General features: G+C 53.8%; 11 protein-coding genes across 12 annotated transcripts; 4 read left to right on the forward strand and 7 right to left on the reverse strand.

Annotated features, from left to right (window-relative positions):
* Window positions 1-321: 321 nt before the first annotated feature.
* Window positions 322-3,780, reverse strand: CKM354_001143600 (uncharacterized protein; the record flags this gene model as incomplete). Its single annotated transcript, XM_044806925.1, has 1 exon — window positions 322-3,780. One exon carries the CDS (start codon window positions 3,778-3,780, stop codon window positions 322-324), a length of 3,459 nt encoding a protein of 1,152 aa, XP_044662860.1.
* Window positions 3,781-5,582: 1,802 nt separating this feature from the next.
* On the forward strand, window positions 5,583-5,846 carry CKM354_001143700 (uncharacterized protein; the record flags this gene model as incomplete). The annotated part of the gene is made up of 1 exon (XM_044806926.1): window positions 5,583-5,846. One exon carries the CDS (start codon window positions 5,583-5,585, stop codon window positions 5,844-5,846), a length of 264 nt encoding a protein of 87 aa, XP_044662861.1.
* Window positions 5,847-5,864: 18 nt separating this feature from the next.
* Window positions 5,865-6,914, reverse strand: CKM354_001143800 (uncharacterized protein; the record flags this gene model as incomplete). Its single annotated transcript, XM_044806927.1, has 1 exon — window positions 5,865-6,914. One exon carries the CDS (start codon window positions 6,912-6,914, stop codon window positions 5,865-5,867), a length of 1,050 nt encoding a protein of 349 aa, XP_044662862.1.
* An 848-nt stretch (window positions 6,915-7,762) lies between these two features.
* Window positions 7,763-9,175, reverse strand: CKM354_001143900 (uncharacterized protein; the record flags this gene model as incomplete). The annotated part of the gene is made up of 1 exon (XM_044806928.1): window positions 7,763-9,175. The coding sequence occupies one exon, from the start codon at window positions 9,173-9,175 to the stop codon at window positions 7,763-7,765; it is 1,413 nt and encodes a 470-aa protein (XP_044662863.1).
* A 684-nt stretch (window positions 9,176-9,859) lies between these two features.
* CKM354_001144000 (uncharacterized protein) lies at window positions 9,860-11,570 on the reverse strand (the record flags this gene model as incomplete). Its single annotated transcript, XM_044806929.1, has 4 exons — window positions 9,860-10,036; window positions 10,119-10,171; window positions 10,233-10,586; window positions 10,649-11,570. The coding sequence occupies 4 exons, from the start codon at window positions 11,568-11,570 to the stop codon at window positions 9,860-9,862; spliced, it is 1,506 nt and encodes a 501-aa protein (XP_044662864.1).
* Window positions 11,571-12,646: 1,076 nt separating this feature from the next.
* CKM354_001144100 (uncharacterized protein) lies at window positions 12,647-14,485 on the reverse strand (the record flags this gene model as incomplete). Its single annotated transcript, XM_044806930.1, has 4 exons — window positions 12,647-13,222; window positions 13,281-13,997; window positions 14,051-14,150; window positions 14,202-14,485. The coding sequence occupies 4 exons, from the start codon at window positions 14,483-14,485 to the stop codon at window positions 12,647-12,649; spliced, it is 1,677 nt and encodes a 558-aa protein (XP_044662865.1).
* A 1,126-nt stretch (window positions 14,486-15,611) lies between these two features.
* Window positions 15,612-16,558, reverse strand: CKM354_001144200 (uncharacterized protein; the record flags this gene model as incomplete). Its single annotated transcript, XM_044806931.1, has 3 exons — window positions 15,612-15,843; window positions 15,897-16,333; window positions 16,394-16,558. The coding sequence occupies 3 exons, from the start codon at window positions 16,556-16,558 to the stop codon at window positions 15,612-15,614; spliced, it is 834 nt and encodes a 277-aa protein (XP_044662866.1).
* An 890-nt stretch (window positions 16,559-17,448) lies between these two features.
* CKM354_001144300 (uncharacterized protein) lies at window positions 17,449-17,874 on the reverse strand (the record flags this gene model as incomplete). The annotated part of the gene is made up of 3 exons (XM_044806932.1): window positions 17,449-17,612; window positions 17,668-17,805; window positions 17,865-17,874. The coding sequence occupies 3 exons, from the start codon at window positions 17,872-17,874 to the stop codon at window positions 17,449-17,451; spliced, it is 312 nt and encodes a 103-aa protein (XP_044662867.1).
* A 420-nt stretch (window positions 17,875-18,294) lies between these two features.
* Window positions 18,295-18,939, forward strand: CKM354_001144400 (uncharacterized protein; the record flags this gene model as incomplete). The annotated part of the gene is made up of 3 exons (XM_044806933.1): window positions 18,295-18,319; window positions 18,497-18,604; window positions 18,662-18,939. The coding sequence occupies 3 exons, from the start codon at window positions 18,295-18,297 to the stop codon at window positions 18,937-18,939; spliced, it is 411 nt and encodes a 136-aa protein (XP_044662868.1).
* Window positions 18,940-19,675: 736 nt separating this feature from the next.
* On the forward strand, window positions 19,676-20,503 carry CKM354_001144500 (uncharacterized protein; the record flags this gene model as incomplete). The annotated part of the gene is made up of 1 exon (XM_044806934.1): window positions 19,676-20,503. One exon carries the CDS (start codon window positions 19,676-19,678, stop codon window positions 20,501-20,503), a length of 828 nt encoding a protein of 275 aa, XP_044662869.1.
* A 994-nt stretch (window positions 20,504-21,497) lies between these two features.
* Window positions 21,498-23,347, forward strand: CKM354_001144600 (uncharacterized protein; the record flags this gene model as incomplete). 2 transcript variants are annotated; one of them, XM_044806935.1, is made up of 2 exons in its annotated part: window positions 21,498-21,906; window positions 21,969-23,347. In XM_044806935.1, the coding sequence occupies 2 exons, from the start codon at window positions 21,498-21,500 to the stop codon at window positions 23,345-23,347; spliced, it is 1,788 nt and encodes a 595-aa protein (XP_044662870.1). The 2 variants fall into 2 exon arrangements, with proteins under 2 accessions (XP_044662870.1, XP_044662871.1); XM_044806936.1 differs by having other exon boundaries at window positions 21,981-23,347.
* Window positions 23,348-24,338: the final 991 nt, after the last annotated feature.

Raw genomic sequence — 24,338 nt, forward strand, 5'->3', positions numbered from 1 at the left:
TGCCCATCTGGTGTCTTCTGCCGTGTCCTCATAATCTCCGTACTGTTCGTTGATCACTGTTGTGTCGTATGATAATATCGATGATGAAAAGCCTCGGGGAACTCTTCTCAGAAATCCCTCGCGCTCTTTCTCTTCCATGTGCTCCCACATCCAAATGCAAGCCAAGCAAAGCAAGGGGCCAGTGTCGCCGCCATTGCGCAGTAAGGGATGCTCTCAATACTTTTGTTGCATGCAAAATAGACCGTGGTATTAGTTCATGAATCGTGCCAGTGTGCTCTTCTCTTCTCTTCTCTTTCCCGTCCCCCGTATGTCCTCCTCTATTCATATGTCCATCATTTCCACATCGTCCTGTTGGCCATGGTTCAGAACATCGTCGGCCGGTCCCCATGTGCCTTCGTACACGGTAGCGCCTGCGCGACGGCGTTGCTCAACCCATTGTACGCCATGTACGGACAAGAGCTGATCGATAGTCGGCCGCTGGTCGGGATCTGGAGAGATCATCCATTGTACGATCTTCTCAAGAGCTCCCTCGTCGGTGGAATCCACCATGAACTTGGGCGGGGTGACCAAGTCATGGTTGCGCGTAGCCTTGGGCGGTGGTGCCGGACGCAGGAAGCTCAGATCATCGTCATCGCCATGCTGTGAGGTGACAAGCGATTCAGTCGACAAACCATTGAGCAGATTGATTGGGTCGCCCGAGTCGTCTCTGAGCAGGCTGTCGGAGCTCCATGTCAAGCTCGGCAGATCACTGAGGTCACCAGCACGCAGGCGTTGCCACGAAGCGCCGTTGTCAGGAAGTTCGATGTTACCGGCAATCTCAAGCATGATCATACCGAGCGAGAAGATGTCGGCGGGCTTGTCGAAGCGGCCAGAGAGCACCTCTGGACCAATGTACTCGCGATCGCCTTCGCCGTCGAGACCGGCAGGTGCTGGCCATGTGCTTGCCATGCCGAAGTCGCCAATTTTGAGGAGACCTTCCCAGTCGATGAAGATGTTAGCAGGCTTGAGGTCGAGGTGGATGAAGTTCTGGTCGTGGATGGCTTTCAAGCCTTGCGACAACTCCAGCAAAATCTTCCAGATGCGGAAGTCATCAAGTCTGCCCTTGTCGCCGGCTACTGCCAGGAACTCCATCAAATTGCCATTCTCACAGTACTCGGTCTGGATATAGAGATGGTTCTTAGACTCCCAGTGATCGACCAATTGCACAATATGCTCGTGACCTTGCATCGCTTGGAGAACGACCACTTCTTGCATCTTGCGCTGACGATCTTTGACACCAGTATAGGGCTTTCTGGCCTTTTTGACGGCGTACACAAGACGGCCGGGGCTCGAATTTTGCTGCTTTGCCGACACGTGAAGGGGCTTCTCGACCTTGTAGACTTGCGAGAATTCGCCAGTGCCAACAGACTTGACCTGCCCAAATCGCGAGGTGAGCGACGTATCCACGTCATTTTGGAAGTAGCCAGATGTCGCGTTGCTCTGTCCCAGGCTGAAGGCAAAAGAATCGCCACGAGGTCCAGTAGGAGTCGCGGGGGGGAAACTGCAGCTGTTGAATGGTAAAGAGGCGCGATTCTCCACGGATATTGACAGACTGCTTGGGTCTGGAGGCGTGAACGACTCAAATGGCGTGTGCGGAGATTGCTTACGCTCACTCTGCTTGATGGCCATTGGGCTCGGCGCTGATAGAGGCTTAGCATGGGTGCTTTCGTTCCCATCCAACAACGGGCATGAACGCAGCGATCGTTTTGCAAGTGGTGAGGGGGAAGCCAGTCGACGTGCTTCGTCATCCGACTGGCTTCGTAACAGACGCGGTGAAGGTGTCGCACTGGCTGTGAACGTGATGAAAGGCATCGGCGAGTCATCAACAGCACAATCATCCATATCCTTCTCGCGCCGAAAGCAAGGCGTAAAATCAGTGTGCATGAACTTACATTCATCCTCTGCCGCTGGTGACTGTTCGCGATCAGCAGGGGAGGCAAACGTGTCCGGACCAAGTGAGGTTCTCCTTCCAAACAAACTGCTGCGCAGGCTGTTACTCTTGCCCTTAGACTGAGGCCTGGGCACCGAAGTTGTGGACTTGGTTGGCGTGGGCGGAAGGTCGTCACCGATCGCCTGACCATCGAGATGACGAGTCGGCGAATCGATGGGCTCGTCTCCATCAAGACTGATGAAGGAGCTCTTTCGCGTTAATTGAGGTTGGTTGGTGTTTGATCCGAAGATGTTGACGCCTTTCCCGAACGTCTCGGGCGAGATCTTGGAGATCCTGCCGTTGAAAGGTGTACTCGGGCTTCCAAATTCGTGCATTGGACGGGCAAGCTTTCCCAAAGCAGATGGCGCCGGACTGCCGCCGAAGTGCATGAGCGGCTGTTTCTTCGATGGTGTGTCTGGCATATTGGTGCTCTTGAAGAGGGCCTCTGGCCCGCCATCAATGTTGCGATGCTTCTTGGAGATCAGTCCCGTGGACATGAACGCTTGTGGCAGTGGCTTCGCCATGTTGTAGCTTGCAGGCGTAGCATGTGCATCATTCGGAGGTCCATCTGGTAGTTTCGGGCGGAGAGCACCTAGAGGAAGCGATTTCGAAAATCCAGGAAGTTTTCTTGGTGCATTCATGGGCATTGCGGTGAAGCTCTCAGTCGGCGCAACCGGAGGTTCTCCTGGAGGCGTAGTCCCGTCATCTGACACGCTCGAGGTAGAAGACGAAGGCGTCAGGGCATGGGACAGTGGATGTGGCTTGGGTGCTGACTGGAGAGATTTCTGTGAGGGTGCAGGAAACAGAATCGGAGGATCGCTCGCAGAACTTCTCCTGAATGGCGAGTCCGCATCGGATGTGCGCAATGGCAGTGAACCATCGAGTGAGAATCTCGAACGTGTACGAGTCATTGACGGGCTCATGACAGAATCGCGCATGGAGTCTGCGAACAGATTCTTGCGACCCGAGCCCGCTCGCTGCGACAAGGTCGTCTTACGCAAACTGAAGGGTCGTCTTGGCGGTGAGCTAGGTTGAGCCATGTTCCAGGTGAAGGTGGGTGCAGGCTCCTTGTCCCCATCGTCTTCTGTAGGCCCGGAGCCGTCATACTGTGCGCCATCGAAGCTTTGCTCAAAGATGTTGAAGTCAATGCTGGACGCACTGTGCAAGCTCCTACGCTTGCTACTGCGAGGGCTTCCAAAGCTTGCAGCCTCCAGGTTCATGACTCCGTCGCTTCGCTTTAGTGGACTCGACTTCATCGGCGATGCATGCTCTCGCATGATGGGCTGCAGGAACTTTTCAGGTCCCGGCTTGCCGAAGTCGAGTTTGATGGGGTCTGTGGCGCGTAGGTCTGGTACGGCCTTCACGGAGTCCTCGGAGCAATCCATATTCTCCTGGTCTTGCTCTGTGGAAGCTCGGCGTGTCGAGTAGCGAGCGTTTGCGTTGGCGTGGTTGACGTTGTCGCTGAGCGCGCGTCGCAGCGGGCTGTTAGGCGATGTTTTGCGCGATCTTGTTCGGGCTGCCCCAGAACGCTGGGCTGAGGTCTTGCTGCGCGTATCGATATGGGTTTGGTCTACACTGTACGCACGACTGAGTCCCGATGGCGACCGCGGCGCGGGTGACATGGGCGCATTCGGTGTGTTCCCCTTGGTCAAGAGTGCGAACCTCGAGGGCTTGGAGGGCGAGCGAGACAATGAGCGACGAATTTGCCGGATGGTGGTGAAGCCGTCAAACTGTGGACTCCGCGGGTGCGTAGGTGACAGCATGTGCATCGAGCCTCCAGGCGAGTGGCGCGGAGAGTACTCGAGCTCCATAGTCTCCTACCTTTGCGCTGATATCGTGAAGGCGGTCCGAGGTGTGTCGCGCCGACAATGGCGGTCGGCGGTGGGCGCGTGCGCAAAGCGGGGTGCGCGCGGTGTTGATATGTGTTCTGCGACGAGTCGCGTCTGGCGGGGACACGCTGGTCCAGTGGTATACGCGGTGCCTTCGTGGGATCAAGGCAGCAAGATTCGGTCGCTGGGTGAACTGGTGGCCGGGAGGGTGGAGGCGCGTTTGGCGTTTGATATGCGTCGGTCGCAAACAACCACACCAGGCTGCGACTATCGGGAGCACCACATGAAGAGGGCGCGCGCGCACAGTCGGTCGGACAGCGATAAGGATGACCTTGTTGTCCGATCTCTGAGCGGTTTAGGTTGTTTCCGTGGAATGCGAATATATCAAAACACCACGCGTCATGGACGGCGAGTCCAGTGGGGTGGTCGGAAGCCGCGAGCCGGTGCAGCAGCGGCGCGGGTGCGGTGTCGTTGGGCGAAGGGGGTGGTGGGAGGAAAAAGAGGCGTGGACGGCGCGCAGTGATGGGCGAGAGGGTCTGTCTTGAGAGTCGTAGGCCGCGACGACCCTTCTTCTCGCTCGTGGGAGGAAGTCGCCAACGCGTGTGTGGATCAGTCCCTGCTTGTTTGTGGGAAGGTGGCACGGGCGCTTCCGTAGCGCGAGCAAGCGTGACCTGGCGGCCGATTCTGGCGAGGCACGGAGAAACTGGCAGGCAGCGCCCGTCTCACTTGCCGGTATCTCTGTCAGGCAATACGCAGAGACTGTGCAGAGACACTCTTCTCGCTGGCAACGTGTGGAGAAACGACAGGTGCGCAGGGGCGGGCTGGTGGAGAATGTGTGAGCTGTCCTGCTGCTACCACTGCTGCTGCCCAGCGCCGGTGGACAGCTACATGTATGCTCGGCGGGCCTCCTCCTTTCACAGGACGGCCGTTGGTGTGTTTATTTACCTTTGCAAACAGCACCCAAACGCTGCGCGCTGCGGCAGCGCATCATAGTGGAAGCCCGACAATGGCATCCCCGGCGCGCAGCGCAATGGCAGGGCGCTGGTTCGCTGTCCGTCCCACGTCCTGGCTGATCGCAGTAACGCGATGGCCGTCTTACTGCCAACTTCTGGCTGAACCCTTCTTCTCGCGCATCCACCATGCAGCCCGCAGACGATGAACCAAAAGTAGCAGCGGCCACTCGCAATCTCGCCCATCCGCAGCTCAGCCTGGCCACATCCGGAGCGCGAGTCGCCCAAAGCGTGAGCCTCTGCGTCCGACATCCGCCTTCAGCGGGCCCATCGTCGGCCGCTCGTCTGCTGCGGGCTGCTGAGAGAGCTGCAGCGTGCGGTCAAACTGTGACACGAGACATCGATGGAGTAGCAATCGATATCGGCATGTGCTCGCGTGAGATCAAGCCCTCGATCGTCAACCGCCCCTCGATCGCGCTTGGCTGTCAGATCAGAGTTCGACCCTGACGAAAGCCACAGGGAGACAATGCCTTCATCACACTTCGTCATTTCTCGACCTTTCGTTTTTGCACCCACCACTACGTCAGCCGCCGTGCGCAAAACTTGGCCCTTATTTCTATATATTGCGACCGCACCGGATTCGATCATGGATATACCCAGGAAGACACTGCCGGACGCCACGGAATACTGCCATCGTCATCGCACACCACCCATCGAATACGGCTGACACACGTAGAGGCACTTTCGTGAGATTCTCGAAGCAATACACCGATCTATCTCATGCTATTCGAAACAATGGGCGCCACTACAGCGACCACTTCAGAATCCCGACCCATGCTCTTGTCCCCAGACAACCGCAAAATTAGCTATCGAAGCAATGGCAACGTGATTACGCTCGAGCTCAAGAACTCCAAGGCAGTCGAAAAGCTGCAGCAAGTCGCGAAACGGGGTATAGCTCAGGAAAATAGCGAACAAGGCCAAAAGAAGCAGGAGAGCGAAGGTCTCTGGGCGGGACTTTTCGACACGTTATCCTTTTGGGTGATGGAGGGCGTGGAGATTGCTGCCTTTGGACCATACGATGAGCCAGCCCCAAAGTGAGCATGTCTCTCGCAGAACTCATGAGACGGAATTGCGGGGCTCGTGCTCCTCCTGTTGTGCATTCCTTCTGGGCAGAGAGGATCTGATTCCAGCCCAAGAACGTCGCGAAGGCTTTTCGGATGCCCTGGCCTTTTCCTTCTCAATCTCACCGCGCTGCTCGCAGCGTTCAGCCAAGCCGGCAAGGAGCGGCGCCGTGCTCAATTTCTCCAACACCTGACCACTCTTGACGACCACACGCCGCCTAAATCCTTCTGCCTTGATCTGGCCGCGAAACCTCAGGTGGACAACTGTCGCAGGTTCTTCAGAATCTGCTTCGGGATCGTGAAGCTCGCGCAGCAAGAGGGCCCATGTGAAGTCACACCCATAACGCCGCGACCGGAAGACGATGGTGTGTGGCTCTTCGACCCGCTTTACGACAAGATAATCATTGCTGCCAAGTCCATAATCGGGAAGGCGCTCGCCAGGGATAAGCCTCTGCCACTTGGACTCAATTGTACGCGATGGTCGCCAAGACAATGGAAGCACCTTCTCAGCGGGTTGCGGCAGGTACCAACCACCTCGGTTCTTGCCGATTTGCAACAGCCAAGGGAAAATGACTTCGGCGGGTGCGCGAATCGTGCGCTTCTGGTCGTACACCATGGCGGCATCCGGAATGATATTGTCACCTGGAAAGAGGTCTTCCTTCCTCATCGGCTTTTCCATCTCAGACTTGTCGTTCTCGCCAGAGAGGTCGGTGCTGCTCCTGTTCAGCGTTTGATTGTTGATCGGGCCTCCAGTCTCCTTCGCCAAATGTGCATCATTGTCACCAGCGCGTGGAGGGCCATTACTGGCATCGTGGAACGTCTCATGCATTTGCGACTCTTTTGCTGCTTCTCTCTGAGCAGGCGTCTGAGCCTTGACGTGCTTCTCGTCGCTCGTCTTCAACGAGCTCTTTCGGGGGCGCTTCTCATTCTTGGTGGGTTGAGCATCATGTGAGTCTTTGATGACTTCTTTGGTATTGGACTGCTCCAAATCTTTCTTGACGTCCTCTTCAGTCATGGTTGCCAGTGGTGAGGCGTAATATCTCATTAGCTGATTATGCAAAGAGGAGACGATTAGTTCATGGGCAGCAGCACAGCCCTTTTTGATAAGTCGGGCTCCAAGGTTCTGCGCCTGCCTCGAATACCAAACAAGCGTTTCACAATACAATGCCAGGTTCGCCTGCTTTACCAACCATTGCAATCGGCATAAGCACCATCCTTCACAATCACAGTACTAATTACGAAATTGTCCATGCGCAGCATGTACCTCACTTCAATTGCGTCGTCCTCCACTTGCCTGTGGTTGCCTGCTGCCTGCGGCTTCGTTCGCCAAGCGTACAATTTCTTGCACTACACCTGGTCATCCGCGTCATCAGCATACTTTCTCTCACTGGGCATCGAAAGTTTCAAAAGCACGGCACAACCAAGCTGTGTCCTCGAGCATCCCAGTCGACGATACGAACATCGAGATGTTCGCGTGGTCTATACATGCCGAGTTTCACTGATCGGCGACGATCAGAAGAATATGTGTAGCAGACAGCATCGAAGCCGGCAAAACCCGGGAATACACATGTCACTGGTCTTAGGTCTCGAACTATGCACACTGAAACTGTTGATGAGCCTAGATCGATGCGACGATATGGTGTCGGCTGACTTGCAACGTCACCAAGAACGGCGTGGACTCGGCTCGTGTTGCAGGCTACAGCTGTACAACGGCTGTCCACCAGAGCCTCCACGTGAGACTTTATACCTTTTCTGCGACAAGTCACACATCATGCGACCACAATAAACCGTAAACTCTTTCGTTGAAGCGCGGCAAGAACTAACGCCAAGAAAGCAAAATGCTCACCGCTTGAAAGTCGACAGGAAGTTCTCGAGTTACCGATGTTTCTGCGACTACGGCTGCCTACTGAGCCTTCGATCCCGCCGTTTCACCCTCCACAGCTCGAACATGAATAACGAGGCCACCAGATACATGGTTCCCGCAAAGACTTGAGGATGCAAGTATGCCCATCGACCCATCTTAGGTCTCCGCAAGTAAAGCGCAATGACTTCTGCGAATGTCGTCGGCAAGACTGTAGTCAGCCAATGTAGTGAGAGGAACGAAGGTACCTCAGCAAGACCAGCAACTTCTGCACAAAGCGGCCCAATCGTCATCCAGAAGGTCCCAATGAAAGCACCAGAGACGAACGCGAAGAAAAGCAAGACTCCGTAGCTGTGCCCTGGTATCCAGACCGCAAATATCATCACCGCATTGAAGAGCGTAGCACACGCCGCAACTTCGATCCTCCCAAGTCGATCACTAACAAACCCAATAGCAGGCCTCCCAAACCCCGTCCCAAGATTCAAAATCGCAGTCAACGTACTCGCTTGCGCCTGCGTAAGCCCCACAACCTCCACAGCATAACTGCTCAAACTATACAACAAAGCCATATACCCAAAAAGATTCAAAAAATTCCAGCACAGCAGCAACAAACACTCGTACCTCTTCAACAAATGCGTCGCAAACCCCAACTGCGGCGGCTTCACCACATGATTCCGATCCCTCACCAACAACGTCGCACTCACATTCCCCACCAAACACAAAATCCCCGTGATCCTCAACGCCCACCCAAGACTAATCTTCTCAATCATCGCGTTTGTCCCCAAACTAAACGTCAACCCCCCAAATCCTGATCCCGCACTCGTGATTCCCGCAGCTAAACTCCTCCTCTTTTCAAACCACTGCGGTAGAACTTGAATACTCGGAATGAAAATAGCCCCAAGGCCCAATCCTACTAAAACTCCCTGACTCAAATACAACTGCCAAATCTCACTCGCGAAACTCGCAGCGATGAAACCTCCGGCAAATACCACGCAACCTGTTAACATGACATATGATCTCCCTAGCTCGCGTGTGAGGATTGTGCAGAGAGGGGAAATTATCATTGCGACGCCGAATTCGAGGCCGCCGATTAGAGCGTAGTCGAGAGGTTTAGCACCAGGAAAGTAGGTTGAGGTTGACAGGTAGTGGGAAATGTAAACGCCGTAGGAGGCTGCTACGCCCCAGGTGAAGAAGTTTGTGGTGGAGAGGGCTAGGCAGACGATCCAGGCGTAGCCGCCGTCGGGAGGGGGTTCGATGGCGTTGAGGTCTGAGGTGGATGTGGGTGTTATGAGGACGGAGCAGGTTTCTGTTGTTGGGTTGTTGTTCTGCCTGGCGTCTTGATTTCGTTCATTGTCGCTTGTGGTTTGTTCGACGTGATCAGAAGCGGTAGAGTCTTGTTTCTGATGCTTTTCCGAGAACGAGGAGAGTTGTTCCTGTTGTGACATCGTTCCGAACGTCGACGATGTGGCGAGAATCCAGAAATACGTCCTTTTGCTGAACCCTCTCTTCTTGTAGACGCATACAATAAGAATGTAAGAATACTCTCAGCAGTGAATTGCCCTCTTCACGTCATCAAACGACAATATACTTCAGAATCACCAAGCTATCCCATCCAGAGAGAGTTCTACCAGCACACGCCTTACAGATCTCATGTCATGTCATGCAAACAAATGGCAGTGGACACTAACGTACCCCACATGCAGCAGCAATCCTCCAACCCCAATCATTTAGATCTCCATCTGGGACGTATGTGATCGTCACAAAATACAAGCAAAGCACATGAGCTGGTACTCCGGCAAATCGGCACGTCCCTAACCGCGGCAAAGGGAGTCTGCTGCGAAGCTAACGATGTATTGGGCAATTTTCTACGAGTACGCACTCAGTCGTCCGAAATCGCATGCAGCTATACTCTTATGGACAACAGCGCACATAAGTTTCTGACAGGACATGGCATGGCATTCCCTGTACAAGAGCACACTACTCAGCTCATAGTGGCGGAGATTCGGCATGGGATGTAAGGCGTTGTTTGCAGAGAGAGGGGGTGTAGAAGGGACAGCACATGAACACCGAGCAAAGCCGGCAGCAAGCAGTCGGATGTGAAGGACGGCGATATTGAGTTTGTATTCTTCTCATATCCTTCCTTTGGGATCCCAGCCTACGATGGACCATCTCGTCGCTATGAGTCCGATGCAGCCCACGAAGAAGCTTAGACCACCCCAGATCTGCGCATTGAGATAGTCGCCTCCATTCTGCTGGATTAGGGCGCCTGCTAACGGTGGACCTGTCAAGGAGGCAAAGCTCACGACCTGTAGTAATTGTCAGCAAATTTTCATTTCTCCGACCTAGATTGTGTGGTGTAGGTATGTCTGTGGCGAAATTGGCCACCACACAGATTGTCTCGAGATCGAGGGGTATGGAAGAACAGGGCCATACCGTAAATGCTATCAAAACTGGTCAGTAGAAGGTACGGGGATGGAGATGCTTTCCAGTGACTGCACTTACCCATTCCCATGCGTACACCAGCTTTCTTCAGATCTGGTACTTTGTTGAGACTGCCGATGACTGCTGGCCAAAGTGCTTGAATGACCGCACTTCCCGACCCGTAAATCGCGGCGAACACGTAAAGCGCCGGCAGAGAGTGGATTCCAATCCATGCGAACATCATGATGCCGCAGAGAAGGCAGAACGGGATCAGTGTATTGAGAGATCCGATCTTGTCGGCGAAGTAATTGGGTACGAGTCGGAACACGAATCCGACGCAGACCACCGTGAGGAGCAGGTTGATCGATTGCTGATAGCTGACGCCGAGGACATTGCGACCATAGGAGCCGATGTAGAAGAAGACGAAATAGAGGCCTGATAGAAGTGTTAGCAACCTTGAAACGACCCTGGGAAGTCTTTCTAAAATCGAAGCTCACCCCAGAAGTTGAAGAACATGCTAATACAATAGAGCGCAAAAGGCAACTCCTTGAATGACGCCCAATCAACCAACGGTCCAGATTTCCTCGGCGGAAGACGCGTGCGAAGAAACGTAATCGTAACAATATTCGTCGCAAGCATGATGAAACCTATCACGCGCACAGTCCATGAATATCCGATCTTGGGCAGAAGCTGCTGCACAATGACAGGGAACACGACTCCTCCTGTGCAAGATCCAATAGCTGTGATACCGACTGCCAAAGCTCGTCTTTTCGCAAAGTAGGTGGTGATGAGAGACATGGCGGGGCAGAATTGGAGACCGTTCGCGATGCCCATACATAGCGCTTGGCTTAGGAATAGTTGCCAGAAAGTCTTCGCTTCTGCTTGACAGAAGATGCCGACGATGAGGAAAACTGCTCCGGTGATGTAGACTGGTCGGAAGAGTCCTGCGTCTGTCGCTCGGCCTGTGAACGTGCCTATTCCGAAGAGGAGGAAGATTTGTATACTGCCAATCCATGAGATAGCAGAAGGGTCGACTCCGAGCGTGTTCTCGTAATATGTTTGAAAGACTCCGAATGATGTGATATAGCCGAATGTCGAGAAGATGGTAAAGTGCACGCATGCGACCTGAATCCAAGCTTGAAGGCCGCCATCCGGTGGCGGTCCTGGATCTTGCCACGATGAAGCAGCTGATCGTCTCGATATCGTTCGTGAAAGAGTTCCTGTGAGTCCTGTTGGCTTTTCCTGTGGGCTCGCGTCGTGATGTGGCGGATCTTCTGCTTCTTCGATCGCGCGTTCAATTTCATCGTCTTCCGGGTTCGGCCAGGATCGCATGTTCGCCTCATCAGAAATCGCATGCCCGCTTCGTTGATCCTGCTTCTCCATATCCATATTGCTCGTATCTGAAGCAGCTTTCGCCATCGTGTCTTCGTGCAAGCGGGAAAGGAAAGTAAGTATGACGCCAGACAAGATCTAGGAATGCCTCAACAGCAAAACACACAAACTTGTGGCACAGATCATTCACAGGTGTATGATTGAGTAAGAAGAATCGGATCGGCAACAAACCGCTTCACCCGCAACGCCCTATGCACATCCTTGCCCTCGTAAAAACAAGCAAAATGGGGGTCGCCTACTGCTGCATGCAATTTTTGCGGTGTAAAGGAACGCGAGGTGCGTTGCTCCCTCGCTAGTGTGGATCCAGTAGAGGCGTTCAGATTGGCGGAAAAGGTCTTAGCCTGTCGGCACGCCATTCGCTCATGGCTTCGCCGTAGGGCCTGCGGTGTCGAAATCGATGCATGTGGTAAGAATGTCCGTCGACTTCGCGATGTCGGATATGCTGTTCATCCTGCCTACTGGGGAGTGAGAGCTGCGTTCTGAGAAGGTACTCTGGACATCACGTCTGCTTACAAAAGCACACAGTATCGGACCGGGCACCAGGCGACTGGCAGAGCTCGCGACAGTCATCGCCATGAGTATCTTTTGCGCATGTCGTCGAGATATGCTTTGACGCGATTCCTGTGCGCCGTTGAGCATCCAGACGATGTCGCGCCATTCTGCGTCGTACGACCCTGGGTGGAGGACTCGGCAGTGTGTGCATCGCGCAGATACACGCGATGGCTTCGTCACAAGCCATGAGAGGAGATGGCGGATGACGTGAAGCAGCGGGTGAGGTTCAGTGGACGAGCGTGTGGAAGGAAGAAGTGCTTCATCCCGGACACGGACCAGGAAGTCGTGTCTTGCGAACCCTGCAGCGTCAAACCTGGTATGGACGTAAGGTATGCCGCGACGACCGAGACATGCTCGCAGGGCGCAAATGGATTACCAATATGGAGCGAGTCACAACGACATCGAGGGATGGCTCGATTCGCGCTCTCCTTCAGTTGAAGATCGAATCGTGATGACAAAGTGTTCACGAGCAGACTGAAATACTAAGGCCCTTTCGTTTTGGGATGAGACGAGGAGACTCCATGTATATGCATTATATGCGTACGCCTGATCTAGCCATTATTCTTCTCTGCCTTGGCCTTTCGTATCCTTGTCTCTTTCTCCTTCTTCTCCCGTCTCCACCTCATGCCGTATTTTACAGCCGCCAGCGGCCCCAGTATCGAAAGCAGGAATAGCACAGCGAGGATCGTGTACGCCCAGCCGCGACCAATCGCATTGCCCATGGGAGTAATTGCAGCACTTGCCGCGGCGCCCAGTAGACATCGAAATACATTATTGGCTGCTGTGGCTGTTGCTGGTTGTCCAGGATAGATGTCGAGCATGAGGACGTTCAAGACTTGAAATCCAGCTGTGATGCAGTAACCGAAGAGCGCCAGCAAGACAATGGGCCCTGCTAGCGAGACTTTGTGATCGAGCATCCAGCCGTATCCAAGCGTGACGAGAGCGCCGCAGATGAGAATGGGAAGCGCGATCTGCATTCGCGCGAGCTCGATTGGGAAGTTCGAGAGATCTGTTTCTCTGTTCTTCGCGATGGGAAAGTCGAGCCGCTTTGCATGTCGCCGGTAGTTCCAGTCAACGAGGAACCCGGTGGAGAAGGCGGCGACGATGCTCCCTCCGCCGATCGATATCTGCGTGGGCGATCGTGAGTGATATGGCGCCAAAATTTCCACAAAGAGTCGGACTTACGAAAATGAGCGAGACATGAAGCTCGTCAAAGCCATACACTTTGGAGAAGACCTCAGATACGCCTGTCGACAAGGCATAGTAAAGAGACATCGCCAGTCCTGTGGCAAGTAAGATGAGTGCAGTTTCCAGATCAGTCATGGCAACAAGTGTCGAGATTGGATTGGGAATCGTAAGCTTGTAGTTTGTGCGTAGCTTTTCGAGCTTCTCTTGATCCACTTCAATTCCCTTCTGCGCACGATGTCTGTGTCGAATGCTGTCTGTCAGGTTCCAGCTTGACCAAGGCGGTGGCACGGACGCGTCGCCGACAATGTTCCGGCAAGTCTCCGGGAGGAACAGAAAGAGAGGGACAAAAGTAGCGCCGGAGAGTATCAGTAGGAACCAGAAAATCCAATGCCAATCGAGGTATTGAACAAGCAGCCCACCTATGAGTGGCGACACTGTAGGGCCCAGTATACTTGCAAGCGATGCCCATGCGATGTACTGTCCACGCTCAGAGGAGGTAATACAGTCACCCACGAGGCCGTTCGCCAGTGCGATAGTGCCGCTACTGCCTGCAGATTGAAGCATCCGCAGTACCAACAGCGCGACATAGCTGTTCTGAAGGGCAAGCGCGAGGTTGGCAATGATGTAGACTGTGAAGCAGATGATATATGCTGGCCTTCTACCGGCTCTGTCTGAGAATCCGGCGATCATCATTGGTGCCAGGCCTTGTATGATCTGCTTTCGAGGTCAGTCAATGACAGGAAAGTCGACAGTGAACAGCGACCGACCAGATACGTGGTTACAGTGATGTTGATCTGCGAGTCCGAAACATTCAAGTCGTTCGCTATCAGTGACAGAGCTGGGAAATAGATGGATCCAGTCATTGGGCTGTCCACTGTGAGCAATTGTGCGGCTGCTGATACACAAATGTCTGCATACCTGAACCAGCCAGCAAAGGAGCCAGCCAGTACAATGGCTCGTTTCTGGCCAACTGTGAATGTTGAGTAGTCCTCTTTGGCTATCGGGTCGACGCTCTCATCGTGTGGCTGGTCGATCGACAAATCTGCCTGTGCGAGCTCCTTGCCGGGATGATGACTTTCCTGACCTGCATAGGTGGACGTGCGTTGGCTATGGGACTCAACATCAGCATCATTGATATCCGCCGTATCGGTGGGTTTGACTGAGAGTTCCTCTCCATGAGTGCGGCTCGGTGCTTTGGTCATCCTTCGCGTGGCAGGCCTGAAGCCATGAATTGAGGTTTCTGGTGTACGAGAATATCTGGCTGGTACTGATCGTGGGCCTGTCTCGAAGCTGTATTTATCGACAATTGAAGGTCAGTTTTCAGCGAGCACTCTGCTCGACAATATAGCTATACACAGCGGCCAAGTCCGTAGCTGTGCTACCATGTCCCATGTGTCCGGAGATATGTCTTCACCGCACTCGCTGCCTCTGGCGGCTCATGGTTTTGACCTACCACTGCTCCTAAAAGCCCTTGCCTGCAGAACAGTCAGGCGGGCTCGCAGATGCGCGGCAAAGGCGCAAGATCGGCACGCGCAGCATTCGCTGCAAAGGACTTAGACATTTAAGTCCACTCAGCCGCCGGCCTCGGCTTGCGTCTTCGGCGAGCTTCATGCTGTTGACGCGTTGCGCTTGGTGGTATACGCAGGCGCAGCGAATAACGGGACGTCGTTGGTCATCTCGAGCAGTATGATTCACGCGCTGTGGCATTGCAGTGTCGCCTCTCGCTGGCGACGCGTCGCGTTCTACGGTCCATGCTCTTGCTCTTGCACCAGTTCTGCGATGCTGGCTCACGCTTCGTGGCTGTCACGCTCTCGGGTGCTCGAGGGAGTACGTGGTGATTCGAGGGTATTCTTTGGTGCACGAGGGTGCGACTTTCGCACTTGTAGAGTTTATGCTGTGGTTGAGCAATGTTTCAGTCGTTGGATGGAGGTCAAGGGTTACAACTCTTTGGGTCAATGCTTAGGGTTACGTGGACAAAAAGTCATGGGATTGTGGGAGGCGACGGTGACGATGTCAAACTTGATATTCCTGCACTGAAACTGGTATATCTTCCTCGGGTGGTCATTTTGGTATTGTGTGAGAAGTTTCGAGCTCGTTTGTTCTGTTGTGCACGAGATATTTGAGGATGTCGGAATTAGCTGGTTCTACAAATCTCACACTTTCACGATCAACAAGAAGTCACAGTACGTGATCTACCCAGTCTCATGAGACAACCCACAACATATACCAAAATTGAAAGCAACATCAGTGATAAAGACGAATTGGATCATGCACTTCGACCAAGATCGTGATCACAGGTTCATTGGTATAATATACTGTTGCTACGACCTACGAGCTGCCAATGCCCAGCTTCCGAGCTGCCTCTACGAAACCCTCCTCGTTCAGCCTCACCCAAACATCCGGAATGCCCTCGTCCAACAGCTCAGGGTGTCTCTCTTCCTGCGAGCGCTCCACGTAAAGCGTTCGAAATCCATTCTGCTTGGCATAATTCAGATCGTCGAGATGAGCCGCGACCATCATGCACTCCGCCGGCTGGAGACCCATCTTTTCCGCAGCACCACTGGTCATGTCAGTATTCATCCCCGATCAAAGATCGGATCAACAGAGACTCACAGATAGACCTTCGGACTAGGCTTGTACGATTGGAACATCTCAGCAGAGTAGATATGCGTGAAAGGCATGCCGCCATGCTTGACCATGTCTTCCAGAAGAGAAACGTTCCCATTGCTCAATGTAATCGTCGAGAACTTCTTGTTGAGATCGTGAAGACCTTGCACAGTATCGGGCCAAGGAGCCAGCCTGTGCCACATTAGACTGAGGTTGACGAGGTCTTGCTCATCGAATAGAGATCCATCATGCACAAGCTCAGCCGGAACGTCGCCTTCTCGTGGCAGGATCAACTCGTGCGCAACCAGAATTTCTCGCAGCGAGTCTAGATGGTGCTGGTCAACGGTCTTGTATGGTATCGTGGGGTCACTGGCTATCGATCGAGTGAACTTGAGGTAGGAGTTTCTCCATTCTTGAGCAATGTTGCCCCAGTCTTGCTTAGTCTGAAGTGGCCGAGGTCAATCAATGTCAAGCTGTCGACGATAGCTCAGTGGAGAACGAACCAATCCATCAGTCTTCAGTCGTATTCTCGTCGCAATCGAAGATGTAGGTCTGTTCAAAGCCTGGCTGCAGGCACTTTCCAGAGCATCTGTCACAGTGGTCCGCCAGTCTACGCAAGTCCCAAAGACGTCGAAGAAAAGCGCCTTGGGCTGTGGACCAAAAGACATATTCGAGAATGCACAATAGGAAAGCGCAAATGGTAGACGAGCAAGCGAAATGCCGTAGATGTATACAACCTGAAGGTTGCGTCAGACCTGCGCCTTTTACCTACCCCGTTCGTCCAGCTCGTCAGAGCCTCCCAAACGAGCGCGACCTCGGAGCTGCACATTCGCAAGCACGGCCTTGGCTGTTCTCGCAAGACACGGGTGATGATGTTGAGCATATTGCACCTCAGGCGGCCGACGTTCACAATGTCGTGGCAATGCAGTCGTCTGTTGTCGCGTTCTCGGTGGACTTTGGACTTTGGGCGAGGTGGTTCTGGAATCTGGAGCGCAGCCCGCTGAAGAAGGGTCGAGACTCTGCCTTTCCGCGCAACTTCCGCCGACGTTGCAGCGAAGCGACGTATTCACGCACACGATGGCATTCAGCAACCATGAAGCACACCGAGATGCTTGAACAGCGTGTTTTCAGCGCATCTTCGACTTCATGGCCCATCACACGTGAGAGTGGGCCCGGAGAGCGGATAGCGCCGATTCTTTGCCCGACGTCACGCCATGAGCGTGCTGCAGCGCATCGACCACTGCGACACGCGACTGTAAACAAAGCGAAGAGACGAGACGAAGCGGGAGACATGCGAGAGGATGGAGAGAAGAGAGAAGAGCATTTGTGAAGTGTTGGTATCATTTGTCATTCGAGTCTTTGACTGCTAGACTCTTGCCATGTAAACTCCAGCCGTTCATTATGATACAGCACCCGTAAGCTGAGCGTGAAGTGCTCGCTGTCAAACCCAACCCAATCGCGCCATCCATCGCCGGCCGTCTCTGCGCCGCAGCTTCATGCTGATGGATATCTGAGTGTCGTAAAACCATGCAAATGTAGAAAACCAAAGACCAATCGCTTAACCACCGAAACCGTAAAGGGTGCGGCCTTGACGCTTGAGAGCGTAGACAACGTCGAGAGATGTGACAGTCTTGCGCTTGGCGTGCTCAGTGTATGTGACGGCGTCGCGGATAACACCCTCGAGGAAGGTCTTGAGGACACCACGGGTCTCTTCGTAGATCACTGGAGAAGATGTCAGATGGTGCGAGGCGCGTGTCGCGTTGAAGTGAGAACTTACTGGCAGAGATACGCTTGACACCACCACGACGTGCGAGACGTCGGATAGCTGGCTTGGTGATACCCTGGATGTTGTCGCGCAAGATCTTTCGGTGGCGCTTGGCACCGCCCTTTCCGAGACCCTTGCCACCCTTGCCGCCTGAGATGGAAGTCAGTAAAGGCGACGATGAGGTGTGGATGAGATGGGTGTGTACTCACGTCCAGTCATTTTGATGGAGGTTGTTGAGAAAGTGTTGTGTGGGAAGTGTTGGTATTGATGTGAAGCTGTTTGAAGTCGCTGGGTGTGTTGGTGTGGAGTGTAAGAGTCTGAGTTGGTGGGGGAAGCGCGGTACTTGTACGGGACGCGGCTGGCTGCGAATCACGCCGACGCGCGCAAGATCACAACAAAGCTGGCACGTGCTTTCCCCAAACATTGATCTTTGGCGAATCCGGCCAATCAGCGCACGCGTCGCAAACGACAGTTACGAGTGTCAGAAAGCAGCAGGTCTAAGTGTTGATTTCACAGGCAGCCGCTCTGACTCTTAATTCTCTCTTCCGCTCCCACCTTTCTTCTCGACACACACCCAGCGACATCACCACCACAACACCTCCACACAACACTCTTCCATCCACATCATCATCACACACAATGGCGCGTACCAAGCAGACAGCACGTAAGTCACCGCCTCCACCTCGTTGTCGCTCATCATCGCCGCCGTCGCAATACCTTGTCGTCGCATCTCGTCACGTCGGCTTCCCGCCACCTGACATGCACACAACATTGCGACGCGTCCTTGGTCACAACAACACATGGTCTCTCACCCGAACAACACTCTAACATACCATCACAGGCAAGTCCACTGGTGGCAAGGCCCCACGTAAGCAGCTCGCCTCCAAGGCCGCTCGCAAGTCCGCACCATCTACCGGTGGTGTCAAGAAGCCTCACCGCTACAAGCCAGGTAAGCATCGAGTTACTTCGACTTCCATCCACAACACGATCTAACATTCTTTCTCAGGTACCGTCGCTCTCCGTGAGATCCGTCGCTACCAGAAGTCGACCGAGCTCCTCATCCGCAAGCTGCCATTCCAGCGTCTTGTTCGTGAGATCGCTCAAGACTTCAAGTCCGATCTCCGCTTCCAGAGCTCTGCCATCGGCGCTCTCCAAGAGTCCGTCGAGGCCTACCTCGTCTCCCTCTTCGAGGACACCAACCTGTGCGCCATCCACGCCAAGCGTGTCACTATCCAGAGCAAGGACATCCAGCTCGCCCGCCGTCTCCGAGGCGAGCGTTCTTAGATGCTTTCTCCTTTCAACTTCTTGCGACACGACCTCATGAGTAACCACTCCGACCTCCACCAACAGTCAAAGGTGTGATGGGCAGTGGTGCTTTACATTGATTATTGGCACAATGGCGTTTTGGGTACTCAGATGACTACGGGCTGAGATGGGGGTGTTTTTATCAGAGATATCACGGGCATCACGGCAGGCAAGATGGCCATCTGTATCATAATGACAATGATGCAAACAATTGCAACCCATTCAAAGACTTCACTGCTGTTCCACTTCCATCTTCTCATGTCTCATCGTCGTGTTTGATCTCGTCGCTGCCTACTCATTCTGACCTGACATCCCCATCGCCGCTCGCCGGGCGCAATTTGCCTCCCAAAGACTCGCGTCGCCACACCAGCTCCTCCGCGAGGCAGGGCCTTGACGTTCACACAGTACACTGATACCAGGATCATTCTTCTGTTCTCATTTGCAGAACCACTGGCATGATCAAGGTCCAGTTGTGCTCATGTGCAGCCTCTCCGTACTGCAGAAATACCGCTGGTCGATGTATTCAGCCCTACAAGGCCGCTGACGATCTACCGAAGACCTGGTAAGGTACCCGAAGCTCGGCTGGCTAGAACATAACGCCGACTTCGCCCAAGCACACCATTCTCCAAACTAGTTTCTCAACCATGCATTCTACCTTCCAGGACTGCTCATCCGGCTTCACAAAGCCTCCAATGCGCGTCGCAAAGCCAGAGTCATGACATTCGCTTTCTTCGCTGGGCGGTCCACCCTGCGACGCCTCCACCAGACCGTCCAGCGGAATATTTCTCGACAGCATCGAAACGAAAGCACCGGCTCGCAAAAGTCCAACACCAGTAGTCATAATGCCACGAATACCACGACTTCACCTCCGCCAGGAGCAACAACCGGCTCCTACCACGCCTGGCTCGCACCCCTCAAAATCCCCTTCCGCGCCTACAGCACCATGCAAGCGAGAAGTCCATTAACTGTGCAGCTTGAAAGCAGCCTGATAATCTACTTCCTCGGCGACCTCTGCTCCCAACTCGTCCAAACCTCCTACTTCACCACCTCCCGCTACGAACCCATCCGCGGCCTCCGCGCCATGATCATTGGCGGAATCAGCTCTATCCCGAGTTACAAATGGTTCATGTGGTTAGGGAGAAATTTCAATTACGATAAACATTGGAAAGGGCTGGTGGTGAAGATTCTGGTCAGTCAGAGTATTTTTACGCCGGTGTTTAATACGTATTTCTTTGGGATGCAGACGCTTTTGGCGGGTGGGGGGTGGCAGGAGGTTAAGGAGAGGGTTGTGAGGACTGTGCCTACGAGCTGGGTCAATTCTTGCAAGTTCTGGCCTATGATTACGGCTTTTACGTTCACGTTTATTCGGCCGGTGAATAGGAATGTTTTCTCGGGGTTTATTGCTATTGGATGGCAGACGTATCTATCTTGGTTGAACAGGAATGCTGAGAAGGCGTTGAAGGCAAAAGAGAAGGCACAGGGAATTGTTTCAGGCAAGGGGAAGAAGAAGAGTGGGAATCAGAAGATCGAGCAGAGTCCGTGAGGAAATCGAGACAAAGGTGGACACAGCAGAGCATTTGGCACTTCATGCTTTGAACCTCTCGAACCATGAGCAGCACGATGCGATCGTGGCCGAGAGTCCTTACTGATTGCCGAACCGTCACGATCGGAGAAAAGAAGCTCGTGGGCGGCCCTGATCTTGAAGAAATCGGCAATGACATCGTGTCACGGAAGGTCTTTGGGGACTTCCGGTACGCCAGCAATACTCTTACAGGTGCAGGGCGGGACACTCATGGGCTTTCTGGAAGAGACAATACTGAAGGCTTTGGTTTGGTTCAGCACGCATTCGGCAGCGTGAGCAAAATGAAGAAGTCATAAAGTCCGTGGTGACTACAGAGGATGGATGAGCTGCGACCCAGACCCCCAATCGTGTCAGGCCTGTCTACCTCAGACTGACATTTCTCTGCACGCGATGGTCCGGATTGACGAAGCACGCCTCACATACGGGACTGAGCGCAGAGACAAGCTGCGAAGGAGCGCTTAGAAAGACGCGGGTGCAGGATAGTAGCACGATCTGAACGTTCATCTCGAGATGTGCCGTGGCCGCGACGATGTTCATGGTGGCGGGAATTGGACTATCGTTTTCCCAGCCTCATGTGCTGCCTGGCGAGATGTGCTCGTGTTTGGCACTTATGCATGCCGGAAGAGGGCATTGGTCGAGGGACTCGCAGATGGAGGCAATGCTGCCTACAATGGCGCGGTGGCAACAAGGCACCACGTACCACACATAATCACTTGACATGGTCCAAATTCTCTCCTTGTACATATCAACATCTTCAAACGAAAATGCTTTGTGAACGCTGCAACTTCCACTCATGCTGACCAGTCGTGTCGAGATGACTGGCTCGTGACCTCGCGACAACTTCGAAGCGCCCGCGTCGCGGGGTGGATGCAATATGTTTGCGGCACACCACCATCGTCAACACTTTGCCAGAGTATTTCGAGTGCAGCAACATGGTCGCCACTCGACGTCCACCATGGCCAACGCGGTCGTCGATCCAGCAGTGGATGACGACACGATAGCGCAGCAGCACGCGCCGGACGAGAGCGACTATGGATCCGACCTGGACGACGCCACAATCGATGAGTTGTTCAGTCAGCCTTTGACGCCATCTCAAGCAAGGCTTCCGCCAGCAGTCGATACAGAAGATGTAGAAGAGCCGGTGATACCGCAGCGCGATGAGTCGGAACTTCAGTCAGACATTCTGCGTCTTCCACGCGCCGACGTGGAAGCGTTGCTCGCGAGTTTGGGGCACGCCACTGCATTGGTGCAAGAAGCCCTCGATCAGCCAGCGAATACGTTCGGCGGGATCACAGCGGCACGCTTGGATAGTCCAGGCTCGGGGAAGGTCCGATACAGCAAGTCCGGCGACATCGTATCACCGAGTATGTTGAGCAGGAATGAACCTTCGAAGCCGAACTGACAGGCTGACCACAGCGGCTCAAAGCTGAACATGTAGGCGAGACACCGATCAAGCGAGAGTGCAGTCCGACCGAACAGCCTGACACGAACGACACGCGATCGCCCATCGAGAGGTTTCGAAAACACCGGGCATTGACAGTGACGGACCTTGTGACGCCAGCATGGTGCGAGCTACAGTATTGGTACAGTCTCACGAAGTATGGGAGGATCAAGCGGACGCCCGCCATGAAGCAGGGTAGCAAGATACACAAGCAGATTGAGGAGGAGACTCAGATTGAAGTGCCCGTGTCAACGACGACGAAGGAAGACCGGTTTGGTGTGAATTTGTGGAACATCATACAAGGACTGCGAGCACTGCGTGCCACTGGCCTGACGCGTGAGTTGTCCGTCTATGGGATCGTGGATGGGGATGTGGTGGTTGGCAAGATTGATGCCGTATCTTACGCATGTCCGGACGAAAAGTTCGAGGCTGAGATGCTCGCGATGCGGGAGGCTGCGAATAATGGAGGAAGCAAGATCCAGAAAGAGACGCTTCCCGCAGATCAAAGGTCGATGACGGACTACCTCCGAGGGTCTCAGGAGCAGGACACGATATTGAACAGCCAGGCAGCCTGGTCAGGAACACCTGCACAACGGCGACCAGCAAGAACTATCTACCTCAGCGATGTGAAGACACGGGGCTCAAGAACTGTCCCAAGCGGGAAGATGCTCAAGTCGACACAGATGCAGCTCATGCTGTACAGGCGATTCTTGAACGATCTCGCGGCCAACGAAGTCGAGGCCAGCCGGATCTTCGATCTGTACAAGCTGGATGCAAACGCTAACTTCAGCGACGATTTTCTCGCCAGCATGGCAAAGCTGCAGCCCCGTTCTCCGACACCATCGCAATCTGCATTCGCGGGATTCGAGGTGGACGATGCGAACGATGAGATGATGCCATCGGCAGACCAAGACGTGTCCGGTTATGATCCACTCGACGAGATTCTCAGTCACAACACCCTCTCCTCCCTCTGGTCTCACATGATTGCGGAGTTCCGCCTCACAGTCCCTGTCAGCCCAACCTCCTCCTGCATCTCTCCACTCTTGACGGCCGAGTTTCGTGATGCAACGACAGGCTCCCTCATCGGGCGACGAAGTTTTGCCTACGATGCGGAGGTGCTCGGGGAGTATGTCAAGAGCGAGATGTCATGGTGGAGAGGTGAACGAGAGGCGCAAGGTGTGCAAGATATCGAGGAAGCGGGCTACAAGTGTCGGAGCTGCAAATTTGCGGACGTTTGTACGTGGCGGATAAACCTGGACGAGAAGCATGGACAGAAGGGAAAGTTGAGGAGGTCTACGAACACTCCTTCGGCGGCGGCAACGCAATCGCAGGGCAGTTCTGTGGCGAAGACTGAGCGGGCATGAGGGTCAAGGGCTCCGACTCACGGCTCTCTACACTCTTGTCCGCTGTGCTATGGAGCAAACGATGATGATACCCGGAAGCACTGTTTTCCTGCCAATTTTGGGCTGTGGTGTGTATATATTCATTCTACCGGAAGCAGATGAGTCTGCTTTGCACAAGCTCTCTCTCGCCCCCGCCCTCGTTCCTCTCACTCCTTGTGTCATTTCCATTTCCTAGACTATCTTCGTTCCCACGGAGAACTCCTCCGCGCCCGCCGTCCTAAGGGTACGCCAAGACCCTTAGGGTTGCATACACAGAAAGTCATGGGACGACAACGAGGTTGTCAATTCGAGCTCCATGACTTTGGAACTTATGGTCTATCATGCTGTGGATCATTCGATTATGTTTGAGTGTTTTTGCGTCGATTCATTGGCCTCTGCGAGAGATATTGTCGATCTGCTGAATTATGCTATTTGCTCAAATGGCTCTTTTCGACAACGCCGGCCTCCGATCTTGTTGGATGGGCTGATGCTCCCGACGAGCGCGGCGTAAAACCGAAGGATGCAGAATGAACGACAACACCTGAGAAGTAGATGGAAGTTATGAAGTAGATATTATTTCGATCATATAACGAATGCCAAAAGGACAGCTTCACGCGAAGTGGAAAGGAGGTCATTCAAGCTACCTATCTACACCTCCAATGCCACGCTCTCGCCTCACATGTTGAGCAAGCTGCCACCAGTGACCCGTTGCTGTAGGCTCCACGGTCTCAAAGATGGCAGCGACAGCAACAGAGCCAGCCAACAAAAACCAGCACTTTGGAAAGAGTGGAGAACAAACAAGAGATCGAGACTGAGGAGAAAGACTTGCGAATGACTTACTCTCGGCACTGTTCTTACTTTTCAAGATGCATACAAGCCTTTGTCTGCTTAGCCAAACTACAGTGCGGTCGTGACGGACATTCATCGCCATCGCCACTGACAACATTGTCTATTACTGTTGGACATCGCCGTA

Source organism: Cercospora kikuchii (assembly GCF_019650295.1).
Source record: "Cercospora kikuchii DNA, contig_00008, whole genome shotgun sequence".
NCBI lineage: Eukaryota > Fungi > Ascomycota > Dothideomycetes > Mycosphaerellales > Mycosphaerellaceae > Cercospora > Cercospora kikuchii.